The 13,517-nt window shown below is 44.1% G+C and overlaps 1 protein-coding gene across 2 annotated transcripts in view; it reads right to left on the reverse strand.

The window, feature by feature from the left end:
• Positions 1-1,741: 1,741 nt before the first annotated feature.
• The window catches only part of YWHAH (tyrosine 3-monooxygenase/tryptophan 5-monooxygenase activation protein eta), a 34,555-nt gene continuing 22,779 nt past the window's right edge, over positions 1,742-13,517 (reverse strand). Inside the window, exons 1-3 of one of the 2 annotated variants that reach the window (XM_011220238.3) lie at positions 12,367-13,051; positions 10,766-10,787; positions 1,742-3,209 (exon numbers count right to left, since the gene is read on the reverse strand). In XM_011220238.3, the coding sequence (XP_011218540.3) occupies positions 2,556-3,209; positions 10,766-10,787; positions 12,367-12,518 (828 nt within the window). In that variant the 5' untranslated portion in view covers positions 12,519-13,051 and the 3' untranslated portion in view covers positions 1,742-2,555. Of the gene's footprint in view, positions 3,210-10,765; positions 10,788-12,366; positions 13,052-13,384; positions 13,468-13,517 lie in introns of those variants that run through there. The other variant, XM_034638848.1, reaches the window with a different exon arrangement.

Below are 13,517 nucleotides of genomic sequence, written 5' to 3' on the forward strand. Positions count from 1 at the left end.
CTACACTTAAAAAATGAGAGACATAAATCTTGAAAAGTTGTGTGGCTTGTCGAGGCTACCTGCCTGGAACATGGCACTGGCAGAACCCAGGACACTTAGAACTCTGGATTAGGAGTCTTAGCTGTCCTCTGCAGCTTAACCAGCTGTGTGAATCCCAGAGGTCCACAACCTCTGCACCTCAGCTTTCCTCATTCACAAGGGCGGGGGCGGGGAGGGACAGAACCTTTCATTAGACAGCTATGAAATGGAAACAGGAGTGTTTTTCCTAAAGCTCTTCCTGTGAAGGGCATTTCAAATTTAATAAGTTTTAATGTCTACATGCTTATCACAGGCAAGTATCTTGGCCGCATAAAGCTGGTAGCTTTAAAATACCTGACCTACTAACTGAAGTGAAACTTCATAACCACTTTAGCTAGCAATTAGGTCAACCCGAAACAGGCTTCCTAAGGAGTATTTTAGGAGGACATGGGTCATCCCTTTACTTCAGAATGAGAAAACAGGTTCTAAGCCTAAAAGGTCTGTGCTCCACCACAATGGAAGTTTAACGACAGAGACCACTGCCATTCTCACCAGTCTAGTGTCAAGCTTTAGTCAAGGTTAAGTAAGGTATTTTAAGACCTTTGTGTAACCGAACCAATCTTAACAAGCACGTATAGTTCCTGGGCACCAAGCTGCAGGTGATAAAAACTGTGAGGGGCTCAAGTCCCTATCACCAGAGAATGAAGTCTAGCTGGGGATGCTAAGCCTCAAGAGAAGCCCTGGGGTGAAGGCAGTTGGGAGACAGCTTTAGGTGTCCAGCCTTTTCTTTTTAATTATTACTTACAACAGAGAGAGTGCAGACACGTGCACATGAGCAGGGTCGAGGGCCAGAAGCAGGCTCCCCGCTGACCAGAGAGGCCGATGCAGGACTCGATCCGAGGACCCTGGGATCATGACCTGAACTGAAGGCAGATGCTTAACAGACTAAGCCACCCAGGTGCCTCAACCTTTTCCTTTTTTAAACACAGATGAGAGGTTTTCCTTTTTTTTTTTAGTGGTTTTTTTTTTTTTTGTATTTTATTTACATATTTGTCAGAGACAGAGAGCACAAGCAGAGGGAGCAGCAGAGGAAGAAGCAGGCTCCCCGCTGAGCAGGGAGCCTGATGCAGGACTCAATCCCAGGACTCTGGGATCATGACCTGAGCTGAAGGCATATGTTTAACCAACTGAGCCACCCAGGCATCCTAGGAGGCCTATTTCAAAGAATACTCAAAGCTTTCTTAGTTATAATCACTAAAGATTTCAGGGATCCATTTTATTACATCTAATCCAGAAAGGATACGAAGAAAATGAGGACATGTATAAGTGCAGTATCTACTTGAGTGTTAAATATCAACCGACATTCCAGTAGGGTAGGTCAGGCTACACCCTCCCAAGTTAAACAGAGGCTTGACCTTTCACTGGTCGGGTGCTACACCTGAGGAAGACTGAGTGTTTTGGTCGGCTCAGCTCCTGTACCAGCACCAGTTATCAGGAAGAGTGGATCAGAGAAGCTATGCCACTGGGTAGACAGAAAATAACTGAAAATTCATGAGTCTAATGTGTATACTGCAAAATGTGTAACGGAATCAGAGAGCAAGAAAACTTACTGTGCCAAAAATGCTTTGGTGTTTTAGAAACCAAACCAGAATTCAAAATGGTAACCTGTTAAGAGAGCTCCTTGAGGAGGGGAGGGGGTAAATGAAAACCACATACATAGACATAATATCCCCAAAGCAGCATTTATTTACCCATTGAATTCCAAAACATTTAATTTAGAAGTCTGGCATTTCATAATCACCCATCTTGATTGACGTGGGCTGACACACATGGTGCTGTCAGGATACACAAGGACAATAGCCAAAGAGTTACAAAAAATAAATCCATGATTCTTAAACAATCACAACCAAAAAAAAAAAAAAAAGTTACAGGTATCAAAACTTTAGATGCATTGCATTGAAAAAGAAGGTTTGTGCACATAATTTAAAGAGGCAAAACAAGGCGCTACTGAAACCTCACGTTAAACAGTTTATTATAAAGCTGATGGAAAGGAGGAGTGGTCTCTTTGTAATCAGCTTCCCTTAACAGTTTTCCATTAGCTGAAGAAAGAGGTGGGGGGTGAATTCATTTTTTGCATGCACAAGATGTACTGCTCAACAAAACACTATCAGCTTGCTTTACATGGATCATTTAAATATCAATCGAAGCCTGTGTTGGCTAATTCTCCTTTCTAAACTTCCCCATTGCTTTTGCTTGGGTTTCCCATAGATCAATAGGCATAGAATGCCTCATTCAGATCGCACTTGTCTGCACAATTCGAAAAGAGAGCCCCTAAGGGCTTAAAGCAACCATCAATCCAGCAATGCCCATGAAGATTTATCTGAAACTGCTTCCCAAGGGGCAGGAGAGCAGATCTGAGTAGCTGTGCTGCCAATACAGATAGGTTTAGCACTAGATATTTAGTGATTGTGGCAAGGAAGAATCAAGTGATGATGGGGGGTGGTGGGTGAAGGAAGGGCCCGGGACCCGAAGACTCTTCAGTTGCCTTCTCCTGCTTCTTCATCCTGCTGGTCGCTCGTCCAGAGGGTGAGGTTGTCTCGCAGCAACTGCATGATGAGCGTGGAGTCCTTATAGGAATCCTCGTTTAGTGTGTCCAGCTCAGCTATGGCATCATCGAAGGCTTGTTTGGCTAAGAGGCAGGCCTGCTCAGGTGCATTCTGGATCTCATAGTAGAACACGGAGAAGTTGAGGGCCAGACCCAGCCGGATGGGGTGCGTCGGCTGCATGTGCTCTTTGCTGATTTCAAAGGCTTCCTTGTAGGCGGCCTCGGAAGCTTCGACCACACTGTTTTTCTTCTCCCCGGAAGCTACCTCTGCCAAGTAGCGGTAGTAATCGCCTTTCATTTTCAGGTAAAATACCTTGCTCTCATACTGGAAATCATTGCAGTTCTTGATGAGGAACTTGTCGAGCAGCGCCAGGACATCATTGCACACTGTTTCCAGCTCCTTCTCAATCTTCTCCCGGTAAGCTTTAACTTTCTCCAATTTTTTTTCATTTCCATCAGCCATGGTTTTCTGCTCAATGCTGCTGATGACCCTCCAGGAAGATCGCCTGGCACCAACCACGTTCTTGTAGGCCACCGAGAGGAGGTTTCGATCTTCATTAGAAAGAGGTTCATTGAGCTCTGTCACCTGCAAAATCCCCAAAAGTTAAACACTGAGATCCAAATCCAAAAATCTTAGAAAGAAATCTTCCTTTGAACCTGATCAACAACCCTTCTCAAGCCAGCGTGGACAAGCTGGAGAAAAACCGATCAGACATGGATCCTCTCTGAAGGAAGACCGCAGTCTAAAAAGAAATAGGGGCGCCTGGGTGGCACAGCAGTTAAGCGTCTGCCTTCGGCTCAGGGCGTGATCCCGGCGTTATGGGATGGAGCCCCGCGTCAGGCTCCTCTGCTATGAGCCTGCTTCTTCCTCTCCCACTCCCCCTGCTTGTGTTCCCTCTCTCGCTGGCTGTCTCTCTCTCTGTCGAATAAATAAACAAAATTTAAAAAAATAAAAAAATAAAAAGAATAAATCCTTGAAACAAAATATTCAGTGATAAGGGATTTGAGAAATTCATAATTCGGGCCTTTTAAGATGTTGCCTTCATCTTGCTAGAGGTATGAGGATAAAGATAATCATGGAAAGACTGTGATGGTACACAGTGGTGGATGAAAAAGCCCTGAGGTTCAGCTAGTCTGCAAAAGGTACTGTCAACAATAAGATCATATAATTCCTTTGCTAAATGTTCAAAGATTATAGACCGGAAGTCCATTCCAGATTCTACTTCCAACTTTAAATTCTAGAAAGAACCAACCACACCTCCCTCAAATATATATTAATAGATAAGAGCATTCACAGATGAGATCAAACACAGGTCAAGTGGCCAGTTTTGCCCTGAGTGGTTACACAAGAGAATCCCAATGGGACACTCTGACCTCCCCCAATCCAAATGGATACATTAGTGACAGGAATGTGCCCCCAGCCTCTGCGGAAAGGAAGCAGTTACTCAGCAGTAAGCTCTACTTTGACCTACCTGACAGGAAACCCTGCCTGGCCATCAAGGATGGAAGCACCAATTATTTTAAGGAGAAATGTTAAACTTCATAAACTGTTTCTTTAGGTAGTTCATGATACCAACTCCAACCGAGCCAGCTATGTAGTTAGTAAAAAGGGAGTTGGACTTTGTTGTGTTGTTGAACTGTGTCCCCCAAAGTTACACTGAAGTCCTAACCTCGGGACCTGTGAATGTGACCTTATTGGGAAATAGGACCTCTACAGATGTAATCAAGTCAAGATGAGGTCATCCTGTATTAGGGTGGATCCTAAATCCAGTGACTGGTGCCCTTATAAGGAGTGGGAGATTTGGAGACACACGAACACAGGGAGAATGCCACGTGATGATGGAGGCAGAGATTGGAGTGATGTGTCCACCAGTCAAGGAACGCCAAGGATTACCAAGAACTCCCAGAAGCTAAAGGAGAAGCAAGGAAGGATTCTTCCCTAGAGCCTTGAGAAGGAGCACGGCCCTGCTGACACCTTGATCTTGGACTTCGAACCTTTCCAAATGAAATAATATAATTTGCTGTTTTAAGCTACCAGCTTGTGGTACTTTGTTTGGCAGCCCAGGAAACTAATACAGACTTGGAATCAGAAAAACTTGGGTCTGGGCCCCAGCAAAGCCACTAATTTTCTAAGCTGACTTCTACCTTTATAAAGTAGGGGGATGCCTTAATTATATGACTGGTAAAGGTCTTTAATTTTCAGGAAAAAAAGAAAAACATTTAAGAAACCATAAAACACTCAACAAAGAAAAATATTACTTAAACTATAAGGACAGAAATTCCTGTAACTAAAGGGAAAGGGTTAAATGCAAGGTTCAAGGGAGAAAGTTATTAACAGCATATTAAAACAGACATGCTTTAACATGAATTGAAACGACTGAGCAGTGGAGAATCAGAAATTCTAAAAAAGATAAAGTTAACTCAACAACATACGCAACAAATATAATCATTATGTGTAAAATTAGAAAACTTGTGCCAAGTTCTTCAGTGTCTACTAGCAACCCCCTCCCCAATAAAAATACCAACAATTCCCCCAATTCCATGTTCCCAGCACATCTACTCTTTTGCAACAAATCCCTAGCCTGGGACTGTCTCTCCACCTCTGTCTACTCAATCAACCCAACCCCACTTTTTTCTTCAGTGTGGTCTTTGGCTACAGGCTGCCTCTGCCCATCCCCTGGGAGGGCTGCCTGCAAACCAGGTTCCTCATTCCTCCTCACACTGTCTGAGGCTGAGTGGTCTTCACACTTTCCTCGGTGATCTGCCCCAGTCCCAGGCAATCTCTCTACTAAGCCCAAATCCATCCTCCCTTCAAATCCAGGTGAAGACCTGTAACCCCACTCACTAGGTTTACTCCTCCAGTGAGTTCCTTCAAACACATATGCACATTTGTTTATTGGAAATATAAAGAAATTTTACAGATATTTGTTAATTTGGTCTTTTAAGGAAGCTACCCTTATAAATCAAAATTCTGTCTTGAATCCTCTGACAAATCTCAGATTGTTGAATTCCCTCTCAAATGACTCATTTTTCCAGGGCAATATGCAGTAAAACACAAGGCTAGCACAGAATTCCAGACCTCCTTAGGTCCTGCAGTAAGTCAATCTAAGGGCACTTGACACTAAAATGCAAATGATATCCCTAAGGAGTCACTAAGATTTCACCCTGTGGCTAATAAAGGTGCTTGTCAGATCCACAAAGATACACCAGGGTAACCCTCCAGAGTGTATCTTTAAAACTGAGTGCATATGTGAAATACAGAACACCCTTATCACCCAGGGTGTCTGTACAACAGACATTATCATCACTAAAAAACACAAAAAACCATAAGAAATCTGGAGTTTAGCCTGAGCTAGCTATGTGACCTTGTCTGGGGATCAAAAGTAAAATAAAGGGCACTGGCTTAAACGATTTCCAAGGACCTCTTTCAGCTCTAATATTCCAGGATTCTGTTTTTCCTGAGCAACAATAAAAGGTGTGGAAAGGTATGAGGTTGATTTTAGTGTAAATGAAATTGGGTTGTATCTGTAGGTTTCAGGAATTCACGTGGCCCTTCTCCATCAGGAACAAACTGCCCAAAAAGGCTACTGGGCAATATTTATAATGACACCTTCAGAAGAAAAATCATTTAGCAGGAGTATTAGTGTTTATGTAACAATCATCTGGTTTCCTGCCAGTCTGAATGAATCACTATAAGCATCAGCTGAGTGTGACTAACAGCTAAGCAAGCATTGTTCTTAGAACCCCAGCCAGGACCTAACTAGGAAATAACTGGATACATTTAAATATAATATTTTTAACACTCCTGGGTTACAACTCAGTTAAGAAAGGGAAACTTATGGAAGGAAGATCATTTTATTACTTTATAACTGAGTTTTTCCCAGGGTGGAAAAGTACAGAACGAAGTGAAATCAGATGGCCTATTGAAACAAACAAGACTTACAGCCAGGCTTGATTTGTCAGCACCAGCTCCCAGTATTTCAAATTCCAAACTACTGGAGGCAGGAGAGCTGGTGGAAGTCTGGTCACACACCAAGAGAAGCAGACACTGGGAGGGAATGTAGTGCGGGAGAAAGGGAACCGCAGCCACCAGTCCCAACCCCGCGGGTACTGAGGCAGCTGGACGGTCACCTGCATCATAGCCTACGGAGAGGACTTAGTGCGGCTTTACAATTATAAATTTCCGAATGGCTTATCGGGAACATGAAGCAAAGAAAAGACACAGAATTTTCAAGATAGAGAGACCTGCCCAATGGTTCCCAACCTGCTCTCTACTCCAGTTTCAACACACCCTCATTTCTGCCACACACCGGCTACCCTCAGGACAGCCATTCCAGACATGACATCTTCATGTGGCAGCACCCCCTCTAAGGGACTCCTCAGCTCCGTTCACCTGCCTACCTCCCACCCCACTTAATCCTACTTACATTCTTTCCGAAAACCCTAAGTTGGTGGACCATTCCCATTTATAAAGGCCTATCTCTCCACCTCCCTTAAGGATTGGACTCTAGGCCGGCCATCCAACTGATGTCCTGACTGAAGTCCTCACCCTACCGCCACCTTTGGCTGCGCCAAAGCCAGGGGCACTCACTTGACCCCATTTCCTCTGCTCTGGGACTACACAGCAGTACTAAAAGTTACAATAACCTGATAGGCTACTAACTCATTTATCTTCCTATGACACCATTCGCTTACTCAAAAATCCCTAAGGGCCTCTTCCCACTAACTCACCAGGCAATAAACTATGTGTTTGTGAGTAAAAATAGATCCACTGCCAAAAATAGCACAGGAACTATTTGGGAAAACTTAAAGTTCTTAATCTGGGAAACATCCAACCTCAAAAGTAATACTGAGCAAACAAAAAATGCCACCCCTGGAGTGCCAGGCCACATTGCCAAAGTCAGGGTAAACATTACTTCTCCTAAAGGGCACTCCCACCCTTCAGAGCTACACGCACCCACTACTATCCCATCTTTTATTGTTACCCACACCCACTTGCTACCAACAAGCTTGCTTTTGATATAAGAGTTTACAACAGGAGAAAACTATTCTCATGAACAATTAGGTCAACATAACCACGTCATAAAATCTTTAAGCTTCTTTGGCAGAGTCCTGTATGTATTTTTAAAAAAAAGAAGAAAGAAAAAAGGGGGGAAAAAAGGGGGGAAAATGGGGGAGTTGGGGGAAGGAAGAAAGCTTTTTTTTGGTCGACTTTTCCCCAATTTACTATTCTCCAAGTGAAGATTCTGCCTGGTCCCAAGATGGCAAACTATCCATCTGTCACCGCTTGCCCAGGCCTGGAAAGACCACTCCCTGTCCTCACTCGGGCTGCAGTTCTAGAAAGCCAAAGAAAAGCTAGACTTCAAGCTTAGAGCAGATGAGTTCAGGTAGTTAATAACCACTCAAAGCTTAACATTAGTCAAAAGAGCCACCTTTGGATCACAGAGAAGACTGCCTTTTCTTACTCTTGACATAAATGAACATTTTTGTAGGGACTAGCAGGGATTAAATACAACCCATCTGGGGCGCCTGGGTGGCTCAGTCGTTAGGCGTCTGCCTTCGGCTCAGGGCGTGATCCCGGTGTTCTAGGATCAAGCCCCACATTGGGCTCCTCTGCTGGGAGCCTGCTTCTTCCTCTCCCACTCCCCCTGCTTGTGTTCCCTCTCTCGCTGGGTGTCTCTCTGTCAAATAAATAAATAAAATCTTTTAAAAAAATAAAATAAAATAAAGTAAAATAAAATAAAATAAAATAAAATAAAATAAAATAAATACAACCCATCTGAATGGCATTACTGCTACTGTCCCTGGAGGCACCAGCACTGAAAGCTTCAGAAGCTGTGCCAAGTTCCGGTTGCAGGGAAGTGCCACCAGCCACCACAACGACAGGAAAGCCACTGCAGCAAGGAGTGGGAAGAGCACCCAAACAGCACAGCAGACCGGTGGCCTCAACTTGGACACTAGGAGGAATTTTACCAATACCCCAGACAATGAAATGCTAGGGCCTATCAGCTTATCAAATACACTTAAAAAAAAAAAAAAGTGGAAAAACGACTGGTGCCAAGGATATGAAACAATTTCTTAAAATACCACGAGTATAATTTAACATAGTTCTGCACTTCTTAATTCATAGCAGGAATTCAAATTCAATTAATACTTTGCTTAAACTAAAAAAAACTCCTGGTGTTCAGGAGAACAAGCAAAATCCAAATGTGTAAGTCTGCCTTTTACACTCCCCTGCTACAGCTAAGAACCATACGTGATAGATTGTTTTTAATCAAACTTGGCAAAAATGACTTACATCTGATAGATGAAATTACTTGTTCACAAAGCCTACTTGTGTAAAGGGCCTGCAAGTTAGTCACCAATAATGACTAATATACCAGAACGTATACTAGAAATATCCCTTTCATGATCCCGGGGTCCTGGGATCGAGCCCTGCGTCAGGCTCCCACCCCCTACTTGCTGTACTCTCTCAAGCACTCTCTCTAATAAATGAATAAAATCTTAAAATATATATATATATGTATATATATATTTATATATTTTATCCCTTAGCCTTGTGGCCCATTATTATACAGTGGTTAAAGTTGAGAGTTCTAAATTCAAGAGTTCAAATCTTGGCTTCACAACTTGACCTCGAGAAAATTAACCTCTTTAAACCTCATTTGTAAAATGCAGTTAACAACTATCCATAGCAAAGTTGTTAAGAAAATTATATGAGAGGGATGCCTGGGTGGCACAGCGGTTAAGCATCTGCCTTTGGCTCAGGGCGTGATCCCGGCATTATGGGATCAAGCCCCACATCAGGGCTCCTCTGCTATGAGACTGCTTCTTCCTCTCCCACTCCCCCTGCTTGTGTTCCCTCTCTCGCTGGCTGTGTCTATCTCTGTCGAATAAGTAAATAAAATCTTTAAAAAAAAAAAAAAAAAGAAAATTATATGAGAATGTATACAAGGGAGTAATAGCTGCCATTTACTGAATGCCTTATAAGTAAAATATAAGTTCCATAAACTTGACAAAATGTAACACAGAAAACACATTTGGGGTATCTCCTTCCAAACTATTTCTGGAAGTGTGACACTGCATTATACCACTAACATGAAATTACAGACAAAGCTCTGTGAACTGTTCACCACCTGAACTCCTTTTAATTCAGGCTACAGCAAGAATCCAGAACCCTCTTTCCTTCCTCAGCCAATATGTGGCAAAGCAATACTTACATTACAAATGACCACTTAGTGGGGAATAATACTCTCTAGTTTATACATATTTCAAACTACAGTACTGATGTGGCTTTAAGATTTCACACTAACCACAATTTTGGTACACCTCAAAATCATCCTTAGTTTTAATATCTGCAACACGGTTATGTCTCACCCTGAGCGACTCAGCTGAGCTCTCCTTTTATACACCACCTGCTCGTTCATTTCCCCACTTCGCCTAATCTCACAGCTGTTGGAATAAGAGCCTTTTGCCACTGGTTGGGCCAAGTGCCTCTTCCTCTCAAACTGTTTCTTCAAGCTGCAGCTTTGTTTCCTGCACTCAAGATTTTTACAGATATTCTTCAAGTCCTTCAGATGTATTTTTCTGCCCTTTGCCAACTTTGTAATCAACCGTATCAATGTTAAAAAACACACCATGCTATCCCAAATAATTCTGATGTTTTATAAATTCATAATTACAATCTATGTTTTAATATAAAATAGCTGACTTAAGGCAATAAGAGACATGAATGAATTCTGTCCACCCATGAGTATTCACCAGGAATCTGGTTATCTACTCTCCTTAAATCACGTAAGTCTAATGCACTGACATTTTTATCCCCCTTTATAGGTTTATTTCATTTTCTCATAAGATGGTATGATATCCATTTTTCACAGGTTACAATTTGGGTAAGGTCATTCCAGGCCCCCAGCCTACAGAGGACCTGGGTTCTTACCATCTTTCTCAATGCATTTTCCTACCGTTTCACTCTTTGTAAGCTGCTAGGTATGAGATGAGGAGATCTTGAAGACACTCCAGTTCACTTTAGAAGCATTTCTTGCCTCTTCAAATTATGGGGTGAGGCAGGGAACTGCAGTTCTCAAATGACTGGAGGCAACACTATTGTTTCCAATATGCATGATTTTTCTTAAAGCTTACCGACACCATCCTCCAGGTGACGCTGGTACCATAAGGAACATCAATGATTACAGGCAGGCATTTATTAGGTGACCATTTAAGTTATAAAGAAAAGAGAAAACAAGTTAGGAGAATAAAGACTGAAAAAATGACTTGATAGCAACACCAGCATTACTAACTTTACACTTCCAAGGACCTGAAGCCAAGAGATGTCAAGTTTCAAGGTTACAGAGTGGTGACATCAGAACATCTCACTCAGGTGCGCTGCTCCGTCTTCCCTAGAACAGTCTACTCACCTGCCCTCCCATCATCCTGAAGAAAACCCACATAAACCCAGAGAGTTACCAGAATTCCCTTTTTTCAAAAGCTCTACTTTAAGCTTACAATATTAATAAAATGGGGACTGAGTTTAATGTACAAATATCAACTTGATAGGTAAACATAAGAAACTGTCTTCCACTGAACGCTGCCAAGTCCTTTCCAATGAATATATTCCATTAATTTAGATGACAAAAAAAGTTCTGACTTTTTAAAAGGAGTTACACTGAAGGAATGGTTTATCACAATTATCAGATGACATAATTGAAGCTTGGATTGATTTTTCAATGCTGGATGGCTTATCCAACCCATAAATCATTTCAGATAGATATTACAAATTCTCAACACATGAGAGAGCCCATTAGCTTGCAAAACGCAACCTTTAAGCCTCAGAGAAAATCTGTGAACACAAGTTTCTAGCTACAGGATAGCATTATTCAAGCGTGCTTATGAAGACCAGAAAGCCATCTTGTTCTCCTCTAACTGTACTTCTTTCTGGTTACATCTCTCAATCCTTTCCTTACTTCCCATTTCAAGTTGCCTCAGGTTTGCCAGAGCTCCAGAATGTCCTTTCTAGTCATTTCCCCTTAACCTCAATTCACCCTTACTGAAGTCCCACTCACAGCATAAATGAGGGCCTCACTAAAATGTCTAGAGAGCCCTCAGCCTGCACAATCCCAGTACCACTCCATTATGGGGGAGAAGACACTCACTCAAGTGTGACTTGCTGTGTGAACAGAAGTGGCTCTTAACCCAAAGAAAGTTAAGCTCAGAACCCCTTCAGAGGAAATGTATTCATAGATTCTGTAAAATTTGCAAAATTAATATATTTTACATTCGTGTCCTTAAAGAGGGCCCCCTGAATTACAAAGACTTCAGATCCCAGACCTAGATTGTCCCTGGTTTAGACTGTCTAACCTGTGACAGCATGCCAGGGCTCAAATCAGGATCACCGATTTATCAACAAATGAGTGGTACTGCTGGTTTCCTAACACACCTAGTGCCATGTGTAATAAGAACACCACATAGGAAAGATACCGCTTCAAGTGTCTTTCTTAGCTGGGTAATACTACATACTGAGCTCAGCAACATATTTCATATGATATTAATATCAAAAGCCTTAAAAGCAGATTTTCAAATGATTCTGAAATTTTAGGGAGCCTCTCGATTTGTGGATTTATAAGAAATCTCACAAGGCCAGCAAAAGGACAAATGAGCCATAATGCAGGCCAGTAACTGTCAAGCTTCAGCCCCCTAAAAATCGCCATGACCGCTGGTTAGGGTGCAGATTTCTGAGTCCCCACCCTAGAGCTGCAGGATCTTTAGGTCTAAGGTGGGGTCCAGGCGGATCCTCCCAGGTCTCCGGAGGATGTACACTGGTTGAACATAGCAGGTTGGTGGCCGTCAGTTGTAGCTCTACCACCGTGTGACCTTGACACAGAGAAGTAATGTTCATTTAGAGAAAAGGTAAAATAAAGTTAAGAGACAGGGACAGTAAGAGGATAACCGGAACTCTTAGTCTCATATATGCAGGTGGTGTCTGATCCACGGTATGTGCTAGGGTGTGGCTGGGCACGAGTCCTTCACCGGAAATCAAGCTGCAGAATCAATCTACGAAGATCTCGGGAATGCAAAGGCACACAGCCCTGTCCTGCCAAGAAGTCACGTCTCATTTTAATCTCCAGGCAGACGCTCGCTGCAACAGACCTGGGAGTGGGGCCCCACACCCACCGCCCTCCAGCTCGCGACTACGTCTAGACTGCAGGGTGGGGGGTCTTCGCACACAAAGCCAGACGCGGGCGTGGGAAGATGGAACGAGAACGATTCCGGCGAGCAGAGCATAACAGATCGGAATCACACAGACTCCATTCAGGTCGTGGCAGAGAAAACCAGGAGAGACAGGGCGCCACTCACTAGGTGATTCTTTATTCCAAGTTGGGGTATGGAGGAAGGCGAGAGGGAGGTGAGCCCCCACATTGGGCAGAACGGTCTAGAACGAGGAATGTGGCTCTCTCACGTTTCCTCGGGCACCCTCCCCCCCACCCAAGGCTCCGAGCTGGGATGCGGCGACCCCCGCCCGCCTGAAAGGGGCCACTGTCGCCCACCCATCCTCGTGGGGCTGCATTTCTCCCCCGAGACCCCACCCGGGCCCAGCCGCAGGAAATGGCGGGGCGGGCGCGGGAAGCGCGGGCTGCCGCGGGCGGCCGCGCCCAGAGAGGTCGCGGGGTCGCCCCGGGCCCGGAGGGAGATGCCGCCCGGCCGCCCATCCCTCCCCTACGCCGGGCCTCACAGCCGGCAAACCCGGCCTCCCGGCGCGCTCACCGCCTTCATGGCGGAGGCCATGTCGTCGTAGCGCTCCGCCTGCTCGGCCAGCCGCGCCCGCTGCAGCAGCTGCTCTCGGTCCCNGGGGAGCGGCGGGAGTGGGAGGGGGGAAGGGCGGGCCGGCCCTAACGGT

This window comes from Ailuropoda melanoleuca, chromosome 12 (genome assembly GCF_002007445.2).
Source record: "Ailuropoda melanoleuca isolate Jingjing chromosome 12, ASM200744v2, whole genome shotgun sequence".
Lineage (NCBI taxonomy): Eukaryota > Metazoa > Chordata > Mammalia > Carnivora > Ursidae > Ailuropoda > Ailuropoda melanoleuca.